The sequence below is a fragment of the Ptychodera flava genome, chromosome 13, assembly GCF_041260155.1.
Source record: "Ptychodera flava strain L36383 chromosome 13, AS_Pfla_20210202, whole genome shotgun sequence".
In the NCBI taxonomy this organism is placed as follows: domain Eukaryota; kingdom Metazoa; phylum Hemichordata; class Enteropneusta; family Ptychoderidae; genus Ptychodera; species Ptychodera flava.
In genome coordinates this window covers 31862213-31882024 of record NC_091940.1, presented here as the reverse complement: position 1 = coordinate 31882024, position 19812 = coordinate 31862213, and the positions used below count along the sequence as shown (strand labels likewise).

Here is a 19812-nt window from a genome sequence, read left to right as displayed (position 1 = left end):
CATTAATACCCAAGGAAAAGAATTGTATTTGACACTTTAGAAATCCCTATGTGGAGGTGGCTATAGAAATGTTATTGTTAATGTTAAGACATTTACATGTAGTTTGGCCAGATTTGGAATTTTTTTCACTCTAAAAAATTGTGTAATGGTTCGGCTCTTACAATATTACACACGCCAAAACTATCGAAGTAGCGTGGTTGAAATAACATTTCACACTTGATAATTACATTAAATTAGGTGGAATGTAATTATATGCCTCGAAAATTACATACTTGCATGTCTTGAATAGCAGGTGACATTGTAACCATGGAAATGGAGAACGGCAATCTCAGATATAGGATGGCCTGATCAGAAGACATTATTGTCTTCTGACTTAGTTTTCAGAGGTTACGGTATTGCCAGCAATTTCCTGACTCAATTTTGGATTTTGTATTCAATCACCCTGACAAAATTAAATGAATTTCTTGAGACCTCTTGTTTGTTTCTAGCCAAGCCCTGGAGACACGTACAAGAGGGTCAAACGGTAATTCATGGGAGCTAGCTAGAGAGCAATTGAGAGTAATCACTTCTCATATATCAAACAGGCATTAGTGGACACTTCCTTCTGTAAATTCCAAAGGTTAACACATGTACTTTGGCTTTTTCCGCTATCATAATCGATGGGAAAATTATATGTCGTCAAAATATCATGTGTATATTAATTCCAATGCTTTAAGTGTTGAAGTTTTGTGAACAAAAGTGCTGTGATTATAGATATGCCGCCTTGCTTCGGAGTTTGACTTCGAAGGGTGACTCCCCGTTGTGAAAATCCTTTTGGCTGTCTTTTTCTGCCGGTGATTGATAACTCATGAGATGTCGTTTAGCTTTTCCCCGAAGTCACCTTTTTCGCGTTGATTTGCATGGAGTAGTTCAGGTACTCAATAAGATTGATGTGCTGTGAGTGCTGAGCCGGAATAGCAATGTGTGTCGGGGAGGTCACTTTCAAAGTTCGTTTACGATGAATAAAGGAATTCAACTTTCCGTTCCTTTACTTTCTGTTCCGCTACCGTAATATCGTACAAGATACCCTAGTCAAGCGGAGTTGCCAATTTCAGAGTCTTGCTGTGTCTGAGTTGTGAAATATTCATGTGTATTTCAATTTGCATCTCATGCCGAGGTCATAAAGAGCAACAACAACAGACCTTGTTTAGTTGGCAACAATTTAATAACGTGTAGTTTATAGCTGTCATACAGGTATTCAGATAGCTGCAAGGCATGGCGCTAGATTTTCATAGGAATTCAGAATTGCAGCTACTTCATCATTATTTTCTTTTCAGCAGAAACTTACATTTTATATAAACCTGGTGCTTTAGCATCACATTCCCTTCAATGTCGGACTGAAATCCAAACCAGAATAAATGTATATAATAGCGCTGATCCCAATTTCAGGTTTGTTACTAAATGTAGCTACACGCACACGACATCGGATAAAATTCGGACAAATTTTATTGTTGTCTGCGTGGCTGTCGAATGAGATAGTGTGACCTTTAGTATCCATTGTAACACTGGCAGGTTTTATTTTTGTCGTTCTTGTGGAAAATGCGGACAATTTTGAAAGTTAAATGACCTCATTTGCAATCAGCGCTATCTTCTGCTCGTGTTTGTATACATATGTGTTATGTGTATACACATTGGTAAGGATATGTGCATATGTATACTGTATGTATCCTGATATATGAAAAGTATATATTTATATGTGTATATTATATGTTATATATGTATACTTATGTATATAGATAGAATAGATACATAACATATAAAATTGTGTAAAATTTCTTGCGATAAGCTGCATATCTGTTTACAAATGCCAAGAGTAGCCAAATAATTTCTCATGCAAATTACAATTTTATACAATTTTATGGTAAGGGAAAATTTTTTTAATATTCGTGCACTATACAAACATCGTAGCATTTTTTTGTCAGCAAATCTTCAAATACTTCATTTGGTAAATTTCTTTCAGTCTTGGTGTTGAACCTGTTGACAAGGATGTGATTCGAAAACCGCCTCGGAATGTCAAAGATCCCATGATTACAAAGTCCCTGATGGCCAATGTCTTGATGTCGTCCGCCATCATAGTGGCTGGTACTCTCTATGTCTTCTGGAGAGAGGTGAGATCACAGTGTTGTGGATCGAAAACTATTCACTTATATCACACCGCTGAATTTCAGGGAAAATGGCCCTTGATACACAGTTTGTTTCTTCTCCTTATAGTAGAATGCGTCTCAGGAACAAATATTTTGATTCCCAAACTTTTATAATACTTTTCTAATACAGCACTTGTGGGGACTCACTTTAAAGCTCTTTGAGTAAGAAATATTTTCACTGTCTCAGTTTTTCGAAAATTAGAAATTTTATTTTCCCAATACAGTTAACACAGGGATGGCGGCCATTTTGAATTTCAAATATCAGTAAATGTTAGGTTATTCATTTCTCTTGAACTGATATTTGCATGGTCCCTTGATTTTTATTTTTGATTTGGTAAGAGTATGGCTGAAAGTTTCATTTTCATTTCATTTCATTGAGCAAAGTTTAAGTCTTTAACTTTTCAGGCACATGCTACCTTAAAGTGTGTTGAAATATAAAATGCTAGACCTGAATACCCAACACATCATGTGAAATATATGAATTCATAGTCTTCAAGTAAGTTTTGTAGTCCAGACTGAAATACATGTACATACCGCCAACAGACAGGCTGTGTTGAATTGCAGAAAACTTGATGTTGGATGATGAATTTAGGAATAGAACATGAAATCGTTGAACAGACTGAACAAAAATGCTGGACACTAAGTCGTAAATCGTGCAAAACAATGTGTCAGTTAGGTGCCATATGGTTATGCAGCCCACCGTACGGCAAGATTAGATTTTGACGATACATCTAGTAAAGAAATATAGAAACAGTTAACAATGTCAGAGATTTATTGCTCTGAATTGAGCAGTTCATGCTGTAAAATTGGATGTACAATGTATCTTGTGGCACTGTTGTGGTCTTTATAAAACAAAATGTCCTGCTGTGCTCCAAAATCATACTGAAATGCCTTGTTCATGATTGGTCAACACACACAAAGTCAAATGGCATTGATGACAACTGAATTTTAGTCCAAATTAGTAGAGTTTATTTGTACATAATAATTTTAGGAAGACAAATAAAAGTAAAAACTTGTTTGAACAGAGTATAAATACTTGAAAAATTGTTTAAGGTTACTTAAATGAAGGGGTGTATTAAATGTTCCTATACTCAATATTTTCCCCGTTTATCGTAAATGATATGGATTGCATGATTTTGATATTTCAGTTTAAATTTCATCCACAGTAAAGCAAATTGTTGTATCCACCAGGGGGAGGAGGTGGGGGTGGGGAGGGGCAGAGAGAGAAAGAGAGAGAGAGAGGGGGGGTGTGTGGTAGGTAGGTAGGTTCTTTGCAATGTCATCAAAGTATCTTCACAAGTCTACCATGTTTTCTTGTCGACTTTCACCCAGTCCTGAACACTGGTACAAAACCGAATCACTAGTTTTCTGACTCTCTGACTGTCAACCTTCCTCATGTTTTTCAGATGAGTGACAATATAATCACACCGAGGGACACGACAATGACCTTCACCTGTTTTGTATTCTTTGACATGTTTAACGCTCTAGGAAGTAGGTCACAGGTAAGCAATAAACCGGAACGCACTTTCCCTCATATGTTTAACAAAGTTTAGTCATACTTTCCTGAATTTTTTCGATGTTTCAAATTCACAGATAGAAAATCAAGTGTGTGATATCTTTCTGTATGCTCCTTTTTTTTTCCTTTTTTTTTTATCTTTCTTTATGCTTTTTGGCTGAAATTGTCTGGAAGAAAAAATTTCTTGTCACTGTTTCCTGAATGTCAGTGAATGTTACAGACCTTTAAATATGGAGCTTTGGAAGGCTGTTTTTTTCATATATGTTATGTTTTGCCGCCTTTAGGTTCGGTTGGTTCAGGAATGGTCATTTTTACTGACCATAAATCATGCAATTTCCTCTGAAAACAGATCGAGGAAAATAGTTGACTCGTTTAAATATGCAATGCAGACATGAGAGATATGTAAATAGTATAGCTGTCAAAAGGTCAACAATACCTTTGTATCACCGAAATGCTTTGGACCAAGTCATGTTGTTAAAGTGCCAATCTTGGTGCTTTTTATGTGCGATTCAAATCACACTGCATTTGTGAATTCCCTCTAGTGCAACTTTGTCAGGTTTATGCTCTGAGTTTGAGATATCACAGGATTTTATGGTTGGTGAAAACGATGTTTCCTGACTTACCAGGCCTTACAGAGGCAGATGTGACAAAGTGAGACTTTTCCTTTGACATCCAATTTACGAAGCATAAGTCCAGTAGCCCCCAGTAGGGTTTGATCATATCGTGACAGTAAAACTATTGAGCTGTCGTGTGTAACTACTTTGGGCTGTGAAGATTTCATGACATAGCAGCAGTCAAGAAATGGCCACTTTTACATTCCATTCAGTGTTACAGTTTTGTGAGATTGAGTTGCTTCAATCACACTATCAGTATCAGTGATCAGATGAATGAAATTTATATACTGTCTCTCTTCCTCTCTCTCACTCTCATTCTTGTCTAGACCAAATCCATCTTCACAATTGGCCTGTTCAGAAACCGTATGTTTCTTTATGCCGTGGGAGGATCAATCCTGGGTCAGATGCTGGTCATTTATTTCAAACCATTACAAGCGGTGTTTCAGACAGAAGCATTGCACATATCAGGTAATAGACTGCGTCATGGGGAAACTCCCTGGAGACGTGTGATTGTGTATTCCACATCAGTTTCTGTGTTGTATTTGTTTTGGTGTTACGGAGTGAATTGCAAACGTGACTGTGATGGCTGCTAGTAATACCTTATGACATAGACAAAGCCAAGTAGATAGAGTCTACTGAAGTTGAAACAGAGAAAGACTTGTGTTCAAAGTAAGACTTCTTCCCAATATATGGTTCAGAGTTTGATTTTTGACAGTAGATGTAAAAAAGAGTTTTATTGGCAAATAGTACTCCATGAACTGGATGAAGCCTTGTTCTCACAGAAAATATGACGACCAGTATTGCAGCCTATTTGGGAGCATATATATCTGTAAATCACACATCTTCTGTTACTATATTAAATCCAGTTAATATTTGTATGAAATTTTCTCAATTAAGATTTCACGACACGTAAATCCCAGCTCAATTTTACAAGACAATTAAAATCAAAGAAATTATAAAAAAACACAGTTTGGGTAAAAATTGAAATACTTCATTCAAATCTATAGAAGAGTGTATATGTTGCTGAAATATATTCATGTCGTGTATTCAGCCAATGCAATCTCAGTCTGACAAGAGTATTCATTTCATATGCAAATCATTTTCACAAGAAAAGCCTTTGTATGCAAATTTAATAATAAGTCATTATTAATATCAGTGAATATGATGGACGTATCTATTCTCTCTGGTGATATTTCTCATCACAATGTACAAAATATGATACCCGGCATCAATTTCAAAAAAGCCTTTTCCTTTTTTCTTACAGATCTTGTATTTTTAGTATGTTTAACGTCGACGGTGTTTGTCGTCTCCGAAATCAAAAAATGTATCCAGCGGGCACGAGAAAGGAAGATGTACATCGTCACAAAAGAACATTTTGACTATGACTATGTATGACAAAAGAGCAGTTACAGTTGGGGAAAATGGAAAACTGGTTGTTTTTTCCCTCAAATTTCTGCGAACTGCTTGTCAGATTTTGAAAAAGTTACGCCAGTACTGGGCTGTATTTCTGATGTATGTGTTTACAGACATATTTCCTGTACATACAACAAACAACGTCGCACAAAAATATACCCTCCAAAATATGGAATGGTAGGTTAGTTGACACTTTATCATCTCCTAAGAAGTCTTTTTCTTCTCTCCTTTAAAGACATTCACTTTCTTAAGAATTCCATTTATTTGTGAATTTTCTACTCTCTTCTTTTGTACAGATATCTAACTAATTGTTCTGTTTGTGACATGACAGGGCAAGTACATGGAAGAGAAACTTTTTTCTAACCCTTTCACCACAATGGTTTGGCCCAAACTCTTTGTTATCAGTGGTGATTGTGAACCTGTTCACAGGGAATTGGGGGTGGACAGGTTAAAACGGCATTTACAGTTCCTTCTGTTGTTTGTCATAGATTTCAGGAGCACCTGTGATGGACAGTAACTTCTTTACAGTCAAAATTAGTTTCAGTCATAATGTGTCACTTCATTATTATGTCTGTCAATGAAGTAATTAGTCAAATTATCGAGAAAGTGTACCTCACACACAAAATTTAAAAACTGTTTATTTTGGTAATTTGATATATTTCTTTTAATTGGCTGTTTCTTCCTTCCAAGCTGATCAGTTGTGGAATATTTGTGATTGTCTGTGATGTCTCAGCTGAATTTGAAGTGGATAGGACATAAAAAAATTATCGGTTCATTTTTATCCTCGAGTGATTTTAAAAGATGTGACTTGGTTGGCTTGTGAAATTCAAAATTTGCCAATCCGAGATAATGTACCCCCGAATGCACTCACCAGGCCGCTGACCATTCCCACCCTGTTCACATACAGTGGAATAGACCAAACTTGTAGTCTACCATGGCTGTTTGGTTAAACCATGTGAAGGAAATGGGTAGGGATGCAGGAAGTGGGGAGAAATAAGAAAAAGAAATAATCATTTCATTTTGTTTAGCTTCAGAAAATTTGTAACCATCATTTAAAGTTAAGTACATATACCTCACAGTTGTTTAGTATTTATAGCGTCACAAAGGCAGTACACAGCATCAGTGCCAAATCTGTGGTCATAAGTTTTGTGAGTTAAGCAAACCATACCACATCCATCCTCACCATGTCTGCACTTTCCTGATCAATTTGCAGTTTGGTTATAATGTCAAAAACCACCATATTGAATTTCAACGTGGGAACTGCATTGTCAGTGCACAGCCTTTGTGGCTCTGTGATTGTTCTTTTTACCACTGACATGTCAGTTCGTAGGTTTTGACTTTGAATCCCATTGCTAAAAATTAGCCTCTTGAAATTACACAGAGGCCTCTGATGGTGAAAATACCTGGCCAAATTTTATCACAATGACAGTCTCACTCGGTGCAATCTTAGTTTACCTCTATGTCAGTTATTTTCCTACAGATGTCTGTACTAGTCGGCACTCAGTGGAAGTACATATCTAACTTTCTTATCAAACTGTATATAATTTTTTTTCTCATTTTTCAAATAAATCTTTCAATTTGTAGATCCATTGTTCCATCACACCTTCTGAACTCTGACCTTTTACATGGTGTGAGGGTTGTTGAACTTTCAAAAAGGTACATCATATCACAAAATATAGGATATGTCAATTGCAAATGAGTATGGGCACTTTATTGTTGAGATGTTGTAACCAGTTTTTCTTTACCACAATTTGTCTCTTGAAAAATCAGCAGTCCAAAGTATGCCTCATAGTAAACCTTTCATTGTGCTGACCTGTCTGTTTGACAACTCTAGGATTTCATGTCTTATGGTCGCTTTCCTTTATAATTTTTATGCCTTTATGCCAACAATAATTTCTCTCTATGCAGCAAGAAAAAATTCACCTCTTTAAAATGGCTCTGTGCAGTGCCTGTCACAGTGCTTTCATTCCAGTCTATGTACAATGCTCAAAAGACATTGCTGTAGATAAGTGCTGTACACATGGGTGTGAGACAGGGTCTGAATTTCATGTTTGTATCATTAAGGTAGAATGCGCCTCAGGGAAAGATGTTCAGACTCTCAAACTTTTACAATTGTTTTCTGATATATCACTTGTGGGGGTTCATTTTAAAGCTCTTGATGTAAAAAGACCTTTCACTGGCGTAGTTTTTCAAAAATCAAAACATTATTTTTTCCCGTAGAGTTAACACAGGGATGGCAGACATTTTGAATTTCAAATCTCAGTAAATCTTGGATAATTTGTTTTAGTACCAAACTTTGCATGGTGACCCTCAAGTCTTATTCTTGATTTTGAAAGTGAATGGTTGAAAGATTCGTTGAGGAAAGTTTGAGCAATAGTTCGTCTTTCACTTTCAAGGCGCATACTACCTTAAAGTACCTGTTCTACATGACTGGATACAAACGTGTCAGAGGGTCTGAAGTGTTTAATGGTACACACATTGTCAAACAACTGACTTGTAATTTCTCAGAATATTCAAAACTCTGAAACCTTTGTGAATTTATAGACCCTATAACAGGCCCTGAAATTCCTCACTGGATACAGGTCTGTCTGTAAAGTTACATTTCAAACCTGTGTCCACATACAGCAATGGGCCCAGGTAGAAATTTCTTTAATACTGTATCATACAGTAAATATAGACAGATCTGAAATAGGCCTGTGAATACAGCAATGAAGCGTCCTTGAATTTCCCGTAGCCGTAACAAGGGTTGTCACTCATATCCTATAACAGGCACTGATCAGGCTCTTGATAGGGCATATCCTGTAAATCTGCCTGTGTATTTCTTCCTGTGTATAACCAGCATGAATACAAGAGTGAATGTTCTTATGTTCCTATGTTAGCAGATTTACACATTCAGTATTTTTAAATGTGATGCCTGACTTTTGTTCCACTTTCAAAAGTGGTAGTACCTCACCAACAGTTTGAAGAGAAAGGACAATCACATTTCAAAATACTTGCAGAAGTTGAAATTTTTGTTCCAATTGTATATTGAAGACCCTAGCTTTAATGGTTTGGCCAACCAATGCTGTTTCAGTTTTTACCATGCTAATTTGTACCACCTAGGCAGATTTCAACCCAGGTTGAAAATAGCGTTTTCAAATTTTAGCAGCACAAATTGCCGTGTCTGTTTTGCTTTGTCAGTAGGCTGGTACTACCTGGGTGAGATTTAAGAAACAATGGCAGTGTTGTCACAACAATGACAATCATAAAGGGCTCTCACCAAACCGACTTTTGCTCAGGTAACACACAAGTTGATGAAAACTATTTAAGGTAAAATGCACCTCGGTGACAGATATTTGGACTCAAACTTTTACAATACTTTTTTTGTCTGTCATTTATGGCTAATTTTGAAGCTCATGGATTAACTAAACTGTTCATCAGCTTATTTTTGTTGGAATCAAAAATTCAGTTTTTCCCTATAGAGTAACAACTCATATTGAATGTTAAGAGTTGGTAAATATTCGGTAATTTGTCCTCTGGGACAAAATTTGGTCAGTGACCCATGATATTTGTTCATGAGTCCAATGAAGAATGATTTAAAATTTTCCAACAGAGAGTTTGAGCGAAACATTTAAATTTTCAATTGTGCAAACCACTGTAAAACCAGTTTATTCTATAACAAGTTAACAAAGTTTACAAGACTTCGTTAAAAGATTGGTATGTTATCATGAAACTCCAGGAGAAACTTTGTCTTCATAGTTTGCACAGTGGTTAATGCAATGAAAAATTAACTGTATTTCAGAATTCAATATATGTTCACTTTGTATATTTAAATTGAACACAGAACTGCAGAATACTGGGACCAGGCTGAGCTGTAGTACTATTCAACTTTATCTGAGGGGTATTTCTGTATTTACTATGCCCCCTAGGCAAGCTCTGATTTCTCCTATAAGGAGAATTTGGCCCAATGTTCTGCAGTTGTGTGAAATTTATAACATGGCCTTCGTTACAATGTGCCGCCCTGTACAGTCCACGGTGAAGACTCCCAGAAATACCCAATGACATGTCAGATTCAATCCTGTACAAAATCACTGCTGTGTTGGCTTCAGTGTAAGGAACTTCTTGAAGTTCTGTACATTAAACAGAAATCTCTGATACATTGAAGATGATAGTGCCAGCTTTCTTGTTGAAAGGTTTACACACCTGTACATGTGGTGGTTTTCCACATTGTCTTGTACTTGGTAAAAGCAAGCATGTCCATGGTTTGATGATCTCAACCTATTAAAATGTTTTAATTTGAGATACACAGAAATCAGTGACAGAATTTTTTTTCTCCTTGTATGTGTATTTCACTGTGCCCTTTGAGCACACATACAACTTTTTATAATAAATTATTTTACATATGATATTTGTTTGATGTTTCTTCATTCATAACAAGTCTTTCAGGCCTCTTTTTGATCAATCCACTGTATGGCTGATGATGCATTCATGTTCAGTCCTGCATCATAGCCTGGGATCATACACACATGATTGGATGGTGGTACAAACTGTGCGCTCACTGCAAATTTGATGTTGGACTGACTTAAAGCCCAAATGGCTGCGAATGTATAATAAACCAATCTCAAAATATCCTGAGTTTTCCAAGAGTTTTCTTTGAATAAGACCCATTAAAGACTGAAAAAGTGTATAACGCTGTCATAAGTGTTGAAAGCAGCTTGTAAATAATTACAAACGTTTTAACATTATTTTAGATTTCCCTCCATATTCAAAAACTAATGTGACAGAGAAAATAAAGATTACTATTGCAAAATGTTGGCCATTGTGTGTTGTGCAGTCAAGTAAATGGCATAATGCTTGTTTCTTTTATGATCATGGATGGTGTGTATGTGTACGAAATACTGCAATTTTAGTACTTTTCCATGAGGGAGCCATTGTATGAGTGAGGCACCCATTTATAATTTAACCTGTTAAAACGCGTAGGCATGGTTCAAATTAGCGTGCAGTGATACTTCTGTACATGTCCTCCAATTAGCACATTTACACGAACCAACTTTGGTATGAAAACAAAATGAAAATAATGCATAAAATGTGCAGCTATTGGGACTTGAAGTATGTCCTCTGATGTAGGAAATTTTAAATATTGCCTGAATTTGGTGTGGGAATGACTCGGCTGAAGTAAATAGACTTGAAGAGTTGAGAAATCTTAAAAGTTACTGGCCTGCTGATTTGTCTAACATTACTCGTGAAGTCACTCATACAGGACTGTGTAGCGGTACTGTGCAATGACAAGACATCCCCTTCATACACGTCAGTCCAGTCAAGGATTATGTGGTCTCAATATGTCAAAACGTGCAAAGCTGTGACTACACTTGTAAACACAAACACCAGGTTATACCATCAATAATCACAACCATCGTCCCTTTAAAGGAATATTATCTGTGTTCATTATCTTTGTTTTAGAAAACAAAGATGCTGTCTTCCCACTCCTCACAAGATTTGCTGAAACATAAATAAGCTTCGCCAACACAACGCATAGTGTGCAATTATAGTACTCTTGTCAAATAAATTCAAATTCGAGGTAATGTATATGGACAAGTTGAACTGTTTTTAACATGATTTTGGGAGGAGAAACTTTTTTACAAACACGAAGGAAAATAATAGGTTGCCCACAGGGAACTCTGACTGAATAACAGTAAACAAGTAAATAAAAACTAGAGAATAAAAAGAAAATAGGAAAAACGGTCAGGAACCAAAACAAGCAAACACATTTCTTGCAAAACAAGTAAAAAAACAAACTAGTAAAGAAGCAAACAATCCTCTCTAGAGGAAAGTCATGCCATAGCAAGGAGATTCTAGTCTCATTTATTGAAACGTTTTTCCTACTTTTTGTGTTCTATTTTTTATTTGCTTGTTTACTATTATTCAGACAGAGTTCTCTGTGGTTTACATTTAAAAAGTTTAAGCTGATATGTGCCACGCACATTGAAATAATGTGTCTGGTGTTGGCCAAAAATTATTACCCTTGTAAAGACCATAAACAGTGATGACATTAATATCAGTAAAGAAAAACTCTCTCTCTCTCATATTTAATTAAAAAGTACATTTTATCCTGTTACCGTTTTAATACTTTAAATGTAGTTTCAGGGGAAACTCACTCTGCCAACTTGATGTAGTGAGTTAACACGTGCAGATGACAGAAAGATTTAGCTTTTCATAGCCACCGTAATCCATCATCTGATTTATAATTTAACAGACTCTGCCTCAAACACGGCTTTTTGCGGCAACTATCTCAAGGAAGCAAGTCACTGAGAAGGTTTTAAAAGCATAATCCACCTATGTTTTATTCACAGTATGGTTCTCATAGTCTACAACTGTGTCGGGTATGTGAGGTTTAGTGTTGTACGTCTGAAGATGCATTCATCCAACAAAACAAACGAGAGACGTTTTGTACCTTAAAGGCTTTATTTATGAAATAGATGTCTATAATCACAGTTTTTGAATACATTATTGCTTTATAAATCATTCTTAATGATATATTCTACTATATTCCACGCTACAGGAATGGCTATGGATGTTTATGCATGTATGCATGTGTAAATACATATATGTATGTATTTATTTATTTATTGACTAAAAAAAATAATCCGGCTTAAACGTTCAATATAATTCCTTTCTCTGCGAAAAAGTAACCATTGTGATCACGACGAACTGTCCTGATGTTTGATGGTTTGTTCACAGGGGAACTCAGTCTTTTTAACTTAGCCTAAACACGATTGGAACTAATTTGGGATAATTGGATGGTGAAGTAATGTCGATTTCATCTACAAATGCAATCTCATCTGCTTTTCTTTTTACGTTACACACTTGTTTTTAGGAGTAATTTGCAATATTGCAACATTCAGCTATACGGCACCTAACACTTTTGACAAATTTGAAAAATATGAAAATCCAATTATCCCAAATTAGTTCCAATCGTGTTCCCAGCACTTAACCCGGACAAATACATACTTTTCAGGGCAGAGTGTGCGTGCTTTCTGGCTTTCATTTTGCATGTTATTTTTAATTCATTGCTTTATTTCAAACAAACATACTTCTTCATGTTTCAGCTGTGTTATTATTTACTCTTTGCATGTATTCTTTAACAAACAAAATACAGACAAACAACGATAAAACATCGGAGACTGATTTCCCTTAAGGTTCAAGGAGGTACTCTGTGTGCTACGTCCGTGGATATATACACAAACTTTGTGTGAATGAAATCACGATGCTCGTACAAAAAATACGAATTTGGTGTCGTGTGGCGTATTACTGACGAGCTTCAATCGGTTGGTACATGTGACATGGATCGGTGAGGGTCAGAATCATAATGGTAAACCACGATGACGTCATGGTGGTTGGACAGGTAAAAAGTACCATTCTGCCCGCTGTTCATCCGCTATATCCTGTGTCCCTTCCAAACATATCTAGTGGCAACTGTTAATATTTTAATGCGCATTTTCAGTATTCACAAACCGGGTTTGAAGAAAGCTTGATAATTTGTAGAAGTAGCACCGCGGTAAGATACGGAACCAATTTTCACAAAATCCGTTCAAGTCTTGCAAGGAGCAAAATGACCAGGAAGTTAGAAAACGTGCTTGTAAGGGAAGGACCGCTAGACCTTGGGAGCACAGGTGTCCGGAGTTGCCGGTGTACATGCATAGAGAATGGGAAGGTTTGACACGATTTTGCCCGCCGGACCGTGAATCCAAACAAATAAGGAGTTTAGAGTCAAATAAAAGGTCTACGCCGATAGCGAAATACCTCTTGCCTTTAACGCTCAAGTTTCAAGTGGGCAAACCAGCCTTTAGTCTCAATATCGGCCCAAAACTCTCTGGTTATCCCGGTCATCAGGCTGTTACGTACAGCAGCACCGCGGTTCTCATTAGCATTCCAGATGAACCCGTGACCCACAACCGCTAAATTTAAATCCGCCATCAAACGGGCTACAGATACTGATTTACAACGTCTAGCTTTGCGTTTTGAACAAACCCAAGTCGTGGATCCTTTACTATCATTAGCTTGTAAGTATTTTAGAAAATATTTTAGCAAAGGTCACGAGTTCAAATATAACACCAATTAATCCACACTGAACTATGGGTAATTTGCCCAACTCAAAATGTCTGACGTACGTAAGACCCTGATAATGTACTTGACCAGCAGTTTGGGGCCAAAAGTGGGACTTAATAACGATGAACGAGTCTCAGAGTTGGACATTAAACATCAAAGGTATTTATTTATCGAAGGACGGTACTTTTTTGACTGCATGAGTTAATATACGTTGATTTTTATCGTCTACAGGATTCCGGAGGGCAAAATCGTGTCAAACCTTCCCATTCTCTCTATGCATGTACACCGGCAACTCCGGACACCTGTGGTGGAGGTTACAATATTTTTGGCTGCCTCTCTCAATATTAAGAGGGCGCTGTAGAATTTACTGGAGGTGCGATTTCGCGGCGCGGGAAGAATGAATTTCGCATCTGGACTCGAAAAGTGAAATTTGACAGTAAAGAAAAGACCTGTCATATTTTCATTTAGGAGCTTGACTTTTTGATATGCGGTAAAAGTATCACCTGCGTTGAGCGGGCGCGGAACGTTGTTGTTTCAAAGGCACGCAGAAGTATAAGCACCATTGCGACAAAGCTACTTTTCTTGACCATAGAACGGAACCGGCCCTGCAACACGTGACACTGGTTTTCCCTGTCCATTGGCCAATCAGCGAAATTGAAAAGTACCAGCGTTGACCATTTGCACTACCTCTTTATCATGTTTACGTCTTAGTATTTGCAAATCGAAATCCAACATGTTCGATTGAATACTCTATCTATAAAAGCTATTCATATTGATTGAATTATGAACCGATTTGCGACTGGCCATTTTGAGTACAGCATACCACTAAAAATACCACTGCGACGTGTGTAGAGTCTTGTTGCCTGGGTTATGAAAAATTGCCCTATTGCACAAAGTATGTTTACTTACAAAGTTTTAGTAAAGGAAATCATTTTGAATAATACTCTTATACTTTTCAAAGTAAATATATCTGAAAACCATCGGTGGGAGGACTCAATTGAAAGCAAAGCCATTGGCACATCGTGTTGAAGTTACCTATACAATCTACAACTATAAATATTGCACAAGATTGTTGCCACGTTGTGGTATTTTACACATATGTATATATATAATCTATAATTTAAATATTGCACCAAGTTCTTTTAGTATCATATGGAAAGCATCGTGACTTTTTACAGTTGATGGGTAGGAGTATTGCAAAAAGGGAGAAATTTTTGCAAGATTTTCTCGCAAACGTTCGATTTCGTCTTCTGGGATCTCCTTCAATAGTTCGACGATGTCCTCGTTCTCGGCTAAAAATGTTTCCAGACCAAAATTCACGGTGAATTCACTATAGTTAAGAAATCTTTGGAAGGGATATTTCACGAGAAGATGCTCTGGTAAGAATGTCACGGGGATACAACCCGTGACGGCAGCGTCGTAGAAAGATTTCCGTGTTGGTGAATCGCCCGGCGGCTGTAGGCAGAAGACACTGTGTTGCATCCATTGTATTGTGGGCAGTTTGGTCGAGTGATCGCACTCGGGGGTGACGTACCAAACCCCCTCGTATCGGTCCTCTGTGGGATTTGATTTCAAGTATGTCTCGTAATCCTGGTCAGTTTTGTACAACCAGGCCTTGAGAATGGCTCTAACTTCGTGATTTTTCGAACTGCTCGCCGCCATAAAAGCAAACACTTTTCTTTCGGTGGCACTTGGCAAATTGCTGAAATTTGGCTGTTCGGCAAGTTCGCGCCCCGTTTCCAGGAAATGTCCGTAGCTTGGATACGGGGCGACGAGAAGTTGTTGCTCACTTCTGTTGAAGTAACTCCGATATGCTTTTTTATATTCCTCTTCAATTCCAATAAACTGAATTCTGTTGGCATAATTGTATTCCCTTAAAATTCCGCACCTGTCGCTCCACTGTTCGCGCTCAATTTTGCCGAGCGCCATGACGTGCGGTTTCCCCACCTCGAAATACGGAGATGTACTTGTAATGTTGCGCCATAAATCTTGATGCAACGATTTCAAATCAAAACTGCCCTTCTGATATGATCGACAGAAGCATGCGATCCCTGGATAGAATGGAATGTAGAAAAGGTCCGCTTCGTCGGTGTTGAGCGTTCGATATTCCGATTGAAGCATTTTATGATGTAAGATCACCTCCAGCGAAAACTGATGCGTGTCTCGGTAACTGATGACTGTGGATTTGTTTCCTATCAACTCGGGACCCATGCCGTAGAAATTCTCATCAAGTTGGAAACAAGTATCGATTTTCTGAACGCACGCCGCGAGATCTCGATTAAACCGCGGGGGTAAATCGTACACATATATCCTGAATGGTTTCAGCGTGAGATACTCCTCTTCGCTTGCCAACTGCAGAGTGGTAATGTCGCCTGCTACTCCACTGCGTGCCTGTGTTAGCACGCCCTCTATAGGCTGTCTGTTCAATAGCGGAGCATCCGGAATGAATGCCTGGCCATTGTTACCAGTAGCTACTGTATGTCTCAGCCTGACAAAAGAGATAAAGCGTATCATTCATTTCATGTGGGCTTTCATGGGGGTTTTCAATGGCAAACAAAAACACGTAAATGTGCCGGCATTCAACATTGCCATCGATACTAATGAGAACACGCATGGTTACCTCTGTATCAGGTAGAGAGAGAGAGAGAGAGAGAGAGAGAGAGAGAGAGAGAGAGAGAGAGAGAGAGAGAGAGAGAGAGAGAGACTGACAGACAGACAGACAGACAGAGACAGAGTCAGAGAAAGATAGGAATATATCGTTGTAAAGGGAAAGAAAGAGAGGCAAGCGAGATAGTGTCAGTATACAGTACATGAGTAGTAAGCTTAGGTATGAAAATGGTAGAAATGAGATAATATTGGAGAAATTGAGATAGACTTCCGTAGACAAACAGCAATGCTCTAATACGCACATGTCTTCACTGCCACTTAGACACTATGAACGTATAATGAACGTGAAAATATATCTCTGCATCGCAGGTAAAACTAGGACTTTGAAATTCAATACTGTGAGTTAGAAAGAAAACGGTTCTCATTTTCTCATTTTTCACACCACGGTACGACGTGTCGTTATTTGATCATGGCCACATGATGACGTTGCTAGCGATAAATCGGTTTGATGATACACGCGGATCCCGGAGAGCCGCGAAGCGACTTCGAGGTTTGCTATAGCTTATATTAACATGAAAACGATACCCAGTAATATTAAAGATAAGACGATTTCCAGCACACAAACGCGTTGACTTTAAAACATCATCAACTCTCGCGTTGCCGTCAACTCTCGCTCTCCCTAGAAAGTCATCCATTGTCATAATGTAGTGTTTACTATAATACAAACATAAGTCCCTCTTCGACTCTAATGGCCGTTAACCGGTGCGGGGAAGTATTTTCGAAATCGTCTCTCCTTGTTTGCACGGCGAGGGAGCCGAGTCCGAGGCTTCAGTCAGCCAGAATTGATGAACTTGATAAAGAGGCGAATTTCTCGGCAATCATAGGGTCAAAGATTCTAAGCGGGAAGAAGCGAGAGACGATCAGACGATAAGCTGCGATTTTGAACGCCCGATTGGAGTCATGTTATATTCAGAAAAAACAAATTCAGTTTCTTGACGATATGTACGATGATCGTAGAAACTTGATAGAGATCGCTTTGATATGAGAGTGAATCAACATCGACTTCAGAAAAGGAAAATCCGGGGCAGATGTATAAAGGTATTGTGTAGCTGAATGCGAACGTCCCTTTTATCGCAGCATCGATCGGGTTACAGCGTTGCCTGCGGCTACAAACGGGCATACAAGTAATTCGAAATAAATCAAATTTGTCCTCATACTTACTATCACTCAACTGATATAAAACATCATTTTCTTGAAGTCTTTTCAGTCGATGAAAAGATCCAAAAGATAGCTTTCACTACAAATCTTATAGAAGAAACGTTTTATATTTTTCGAGTGTTCCTCTTAAAATTTCCAATTGTAGGTTTCGTATGGGCTGAAACCACGCTTTTTACATTTTAACGATAGACGCTTTCATTTTTCAGATCGGCGCATCTTTATCTCACGTGCACACGGATTATAAATGCTACAGCGAATGACAATGCCGACAAACAAGATCTGCAAAGGAACGCGCAAATACAGTAATTTTACCAGTTACGATGAAGAAAACATAACCAGTTGCCCGTATTCTGTTTCAAGAGTTTAAATAAAGGGACAATTAATTGAACAAGAAGCGCAAAATCTGTACTTACATAACGCCACTTGATGGATTTGGCAAAGACACTGGCCCTGTGTTCAGGAAGATCCAGCCCCAGGAAAAGAGAAACACGAAGACGACAGCAAAGAATTTATATCTGTGTCTGCGTAGGTAGTTATACATATCGGGTAAAATCATAGAATGACGATGGAAGCTGTGAGTTACTTTTTTAAAAATAATCAATATTTAAGTAATTTTCATATGATAACATTCAACGCGTATGTAAATGTGCCATTCTATTGTTTTCGGCACGGACGCGTATCGATGTAATGAAACGAACAAAAGTGATAAAAGCGAGGATGATGTGTTTTTTGTTGATTCTTTATGGTGCGGTGAAACCGACACTTCGCGGTGTGCCCCTGGCTCGATCGCGCCCAAGTAAAGCCTCCGCCGTTTTAGAAAAATACGGGCGGATCAATTCTTCAGGTCGAATCTCGACTTTTCTTCCTCTTGACCGGGTTCGTTTCCATGGCGATGAGGCGAGCCGTGACCTTGATTTCGGTGACTTGAAGGGCTCCTTGCGCGCTGACAGCGGTAGGGGATCCGTCTCAATTTAGAATGACAGGTGAAATCCCGTGAGGAAAATATCACCAATAGCACGCAATATCTTTGATTAGTACAGCACCAGTTTGTACGGCCAACGCTGATCAACGCCCGCGACGCCGAGTCTAATCCACCGAACCTTTCGCTTGATAACCATCAGCTCAATTACACACAGTTTTTCTCTATTATTTCGCGGTCTTTTAGCGATGAAGGTGATATCTCCGATCGAATATAGGCGCCGAATTCATTTTTCTCCTTGTACTCGGATGAAAAACACGAAGATCCCTCTTCAACGATCCGATGTATGCTTCCTTGACGAGAGGCTGCCACTTTCTGCCTTACACGCACGGAGCAAATCCCCAACGCGGCTTAGGGCGCTTAAGCTAGGGTGGACGCTGAATGAATGTCAATTTCAGAAGTATATGCTTTTTTTTCGCGTGGGTTTCGTTACTCGAGCCGATGAAGTGTCAGGTTGGAGTAGTTCACTGTATTCTAGAATTGAGGAATCCCTGCACCCCCGGCTGTGCAGTATTGCAAATACGGAGATGCGGGTATCATGTCTCCATTCATACGAACTCTGCGTTATCCTTGAATCACCGTCACTGGCGGTCTGCTCGGCACAATGAACAAGCCACCCGAGACGGTGTGTTGCTAATAAAAAGGTATTATGCACAACTGTAATGAACTCAACGTGCGAATAGATTGGATATGTGTCGTTTTGGAGTATTTTTGTGATTTATCTTTACAATAAACATGGAAATGAGAAAGATATTACGGATATGACTAGCACTGGATCATCCCAATTAGACCACAGCGGGGCCCGCTGGCCTGATTCAATCATCCGAAAATTCAATTTTCACCTATTTAGCATTTTGTCTGCGTGCCGCTGAACACAAGAAGCGAGATAATGCAAAAATGTTACACGTTTTCTGGCGTTATAGGTTTGTATTTCAGGTTCGAGGTGTCGAGCTGAAAGGGCTAACCTCCCTCTGGCGCAGTGGAGAAGTCTTTCCATCATCTCAGCATCGGTTGCCGAACGGGGCGTTGCCATTTTCGGCAGAGGTGACACGTCTAGTGTCAAATATATAACCGAGTATTAAATTAAATGAATAGGCTCGAACACCTCCGCGTGCTGGTGATTTATAGGCGGGCTCACTGTTTCATTGTCTAATGCACCGAGAAAGGGACATTAATATGTATGCCGGCCCTTTTCTG

At 38.4% G+C, this 19812-nt stretch overlaps 2 protein-coding genes across 4 annotated transcripts in view; one reads left to right on the top strand and one right to left on the bottom strand.

The window, feature by feature from the left end:
• Positions 1-10111, top strand: part of LOC139148178 (calcium-transporting ATPase type 2C member 1-like) — a 54463-nt gene extending 44352 nt beyond the window's left edge. For all 3 annotated transcript variants that reach the window (XM_070719487.1, XM_070719488.1, XM_070719489.1), the window contains exons 20-23: positions 2000-2147; positions 3590-3685; positions 4640-4781; positions 5578-10111. In XM_070719487.1, coding sequence (XP_070575588.1) covers positions 2000-2147; positions 3590-3685; positions 4640-4781; positions 5578-5708 — 517 coding nt within the window. In that variant the 3' untranslated portion in view covers positions 5709-10111. The remainder of the gene's footprint in view (positions 1-1999; positions 2148-3589; positions 3686-4639; positions 4782-5577) is intronic.
• Positions 10112-12692: 2581 nt separating this feature from the next.
• Positions 12693-19229, bottom strand: LOC139148177 (uncharacterized). The gene is made up of 3 exons (XM_070719486.1): positions 18050-19229; positions 14114-16299; positions 12693-13575 (listed from the first exon to the last, which is right to left on the bottom strand). The coding sequence occupies exons 1-2, from the start codon at positions 18190-18192 to the stop codon at positions 14925-14927; spliced, it is 1518 nt and encodes a 505-aa protein (XP_070575587.1). The 5' UTR covers positions 18193-19229; the 3' UTR covers positions 12693-13575; positions 14114-14924.
• Between the last annotated feature and the right edge of the window lie 583 nt (positions 19230-19812).

What these genes read in the sequence shown, in the direction of transcription:
- LOC139148177 (XM_070719486.1), bottom strand. Translation starts at nt 18,192, where the DNA reads ATGATTTTACCCGATATGTATAACTACCTACGCAGACACAGATATAAA. An exon ending in AATCCATCAAGTGGCGTTAT is followed by an intron (nt 16,300 to 18,049) that starts GTAAGTACAGAT and finishes CTCTTTTGTCAG; the next exon opens with GCTGAGACATACAGTAGCTA.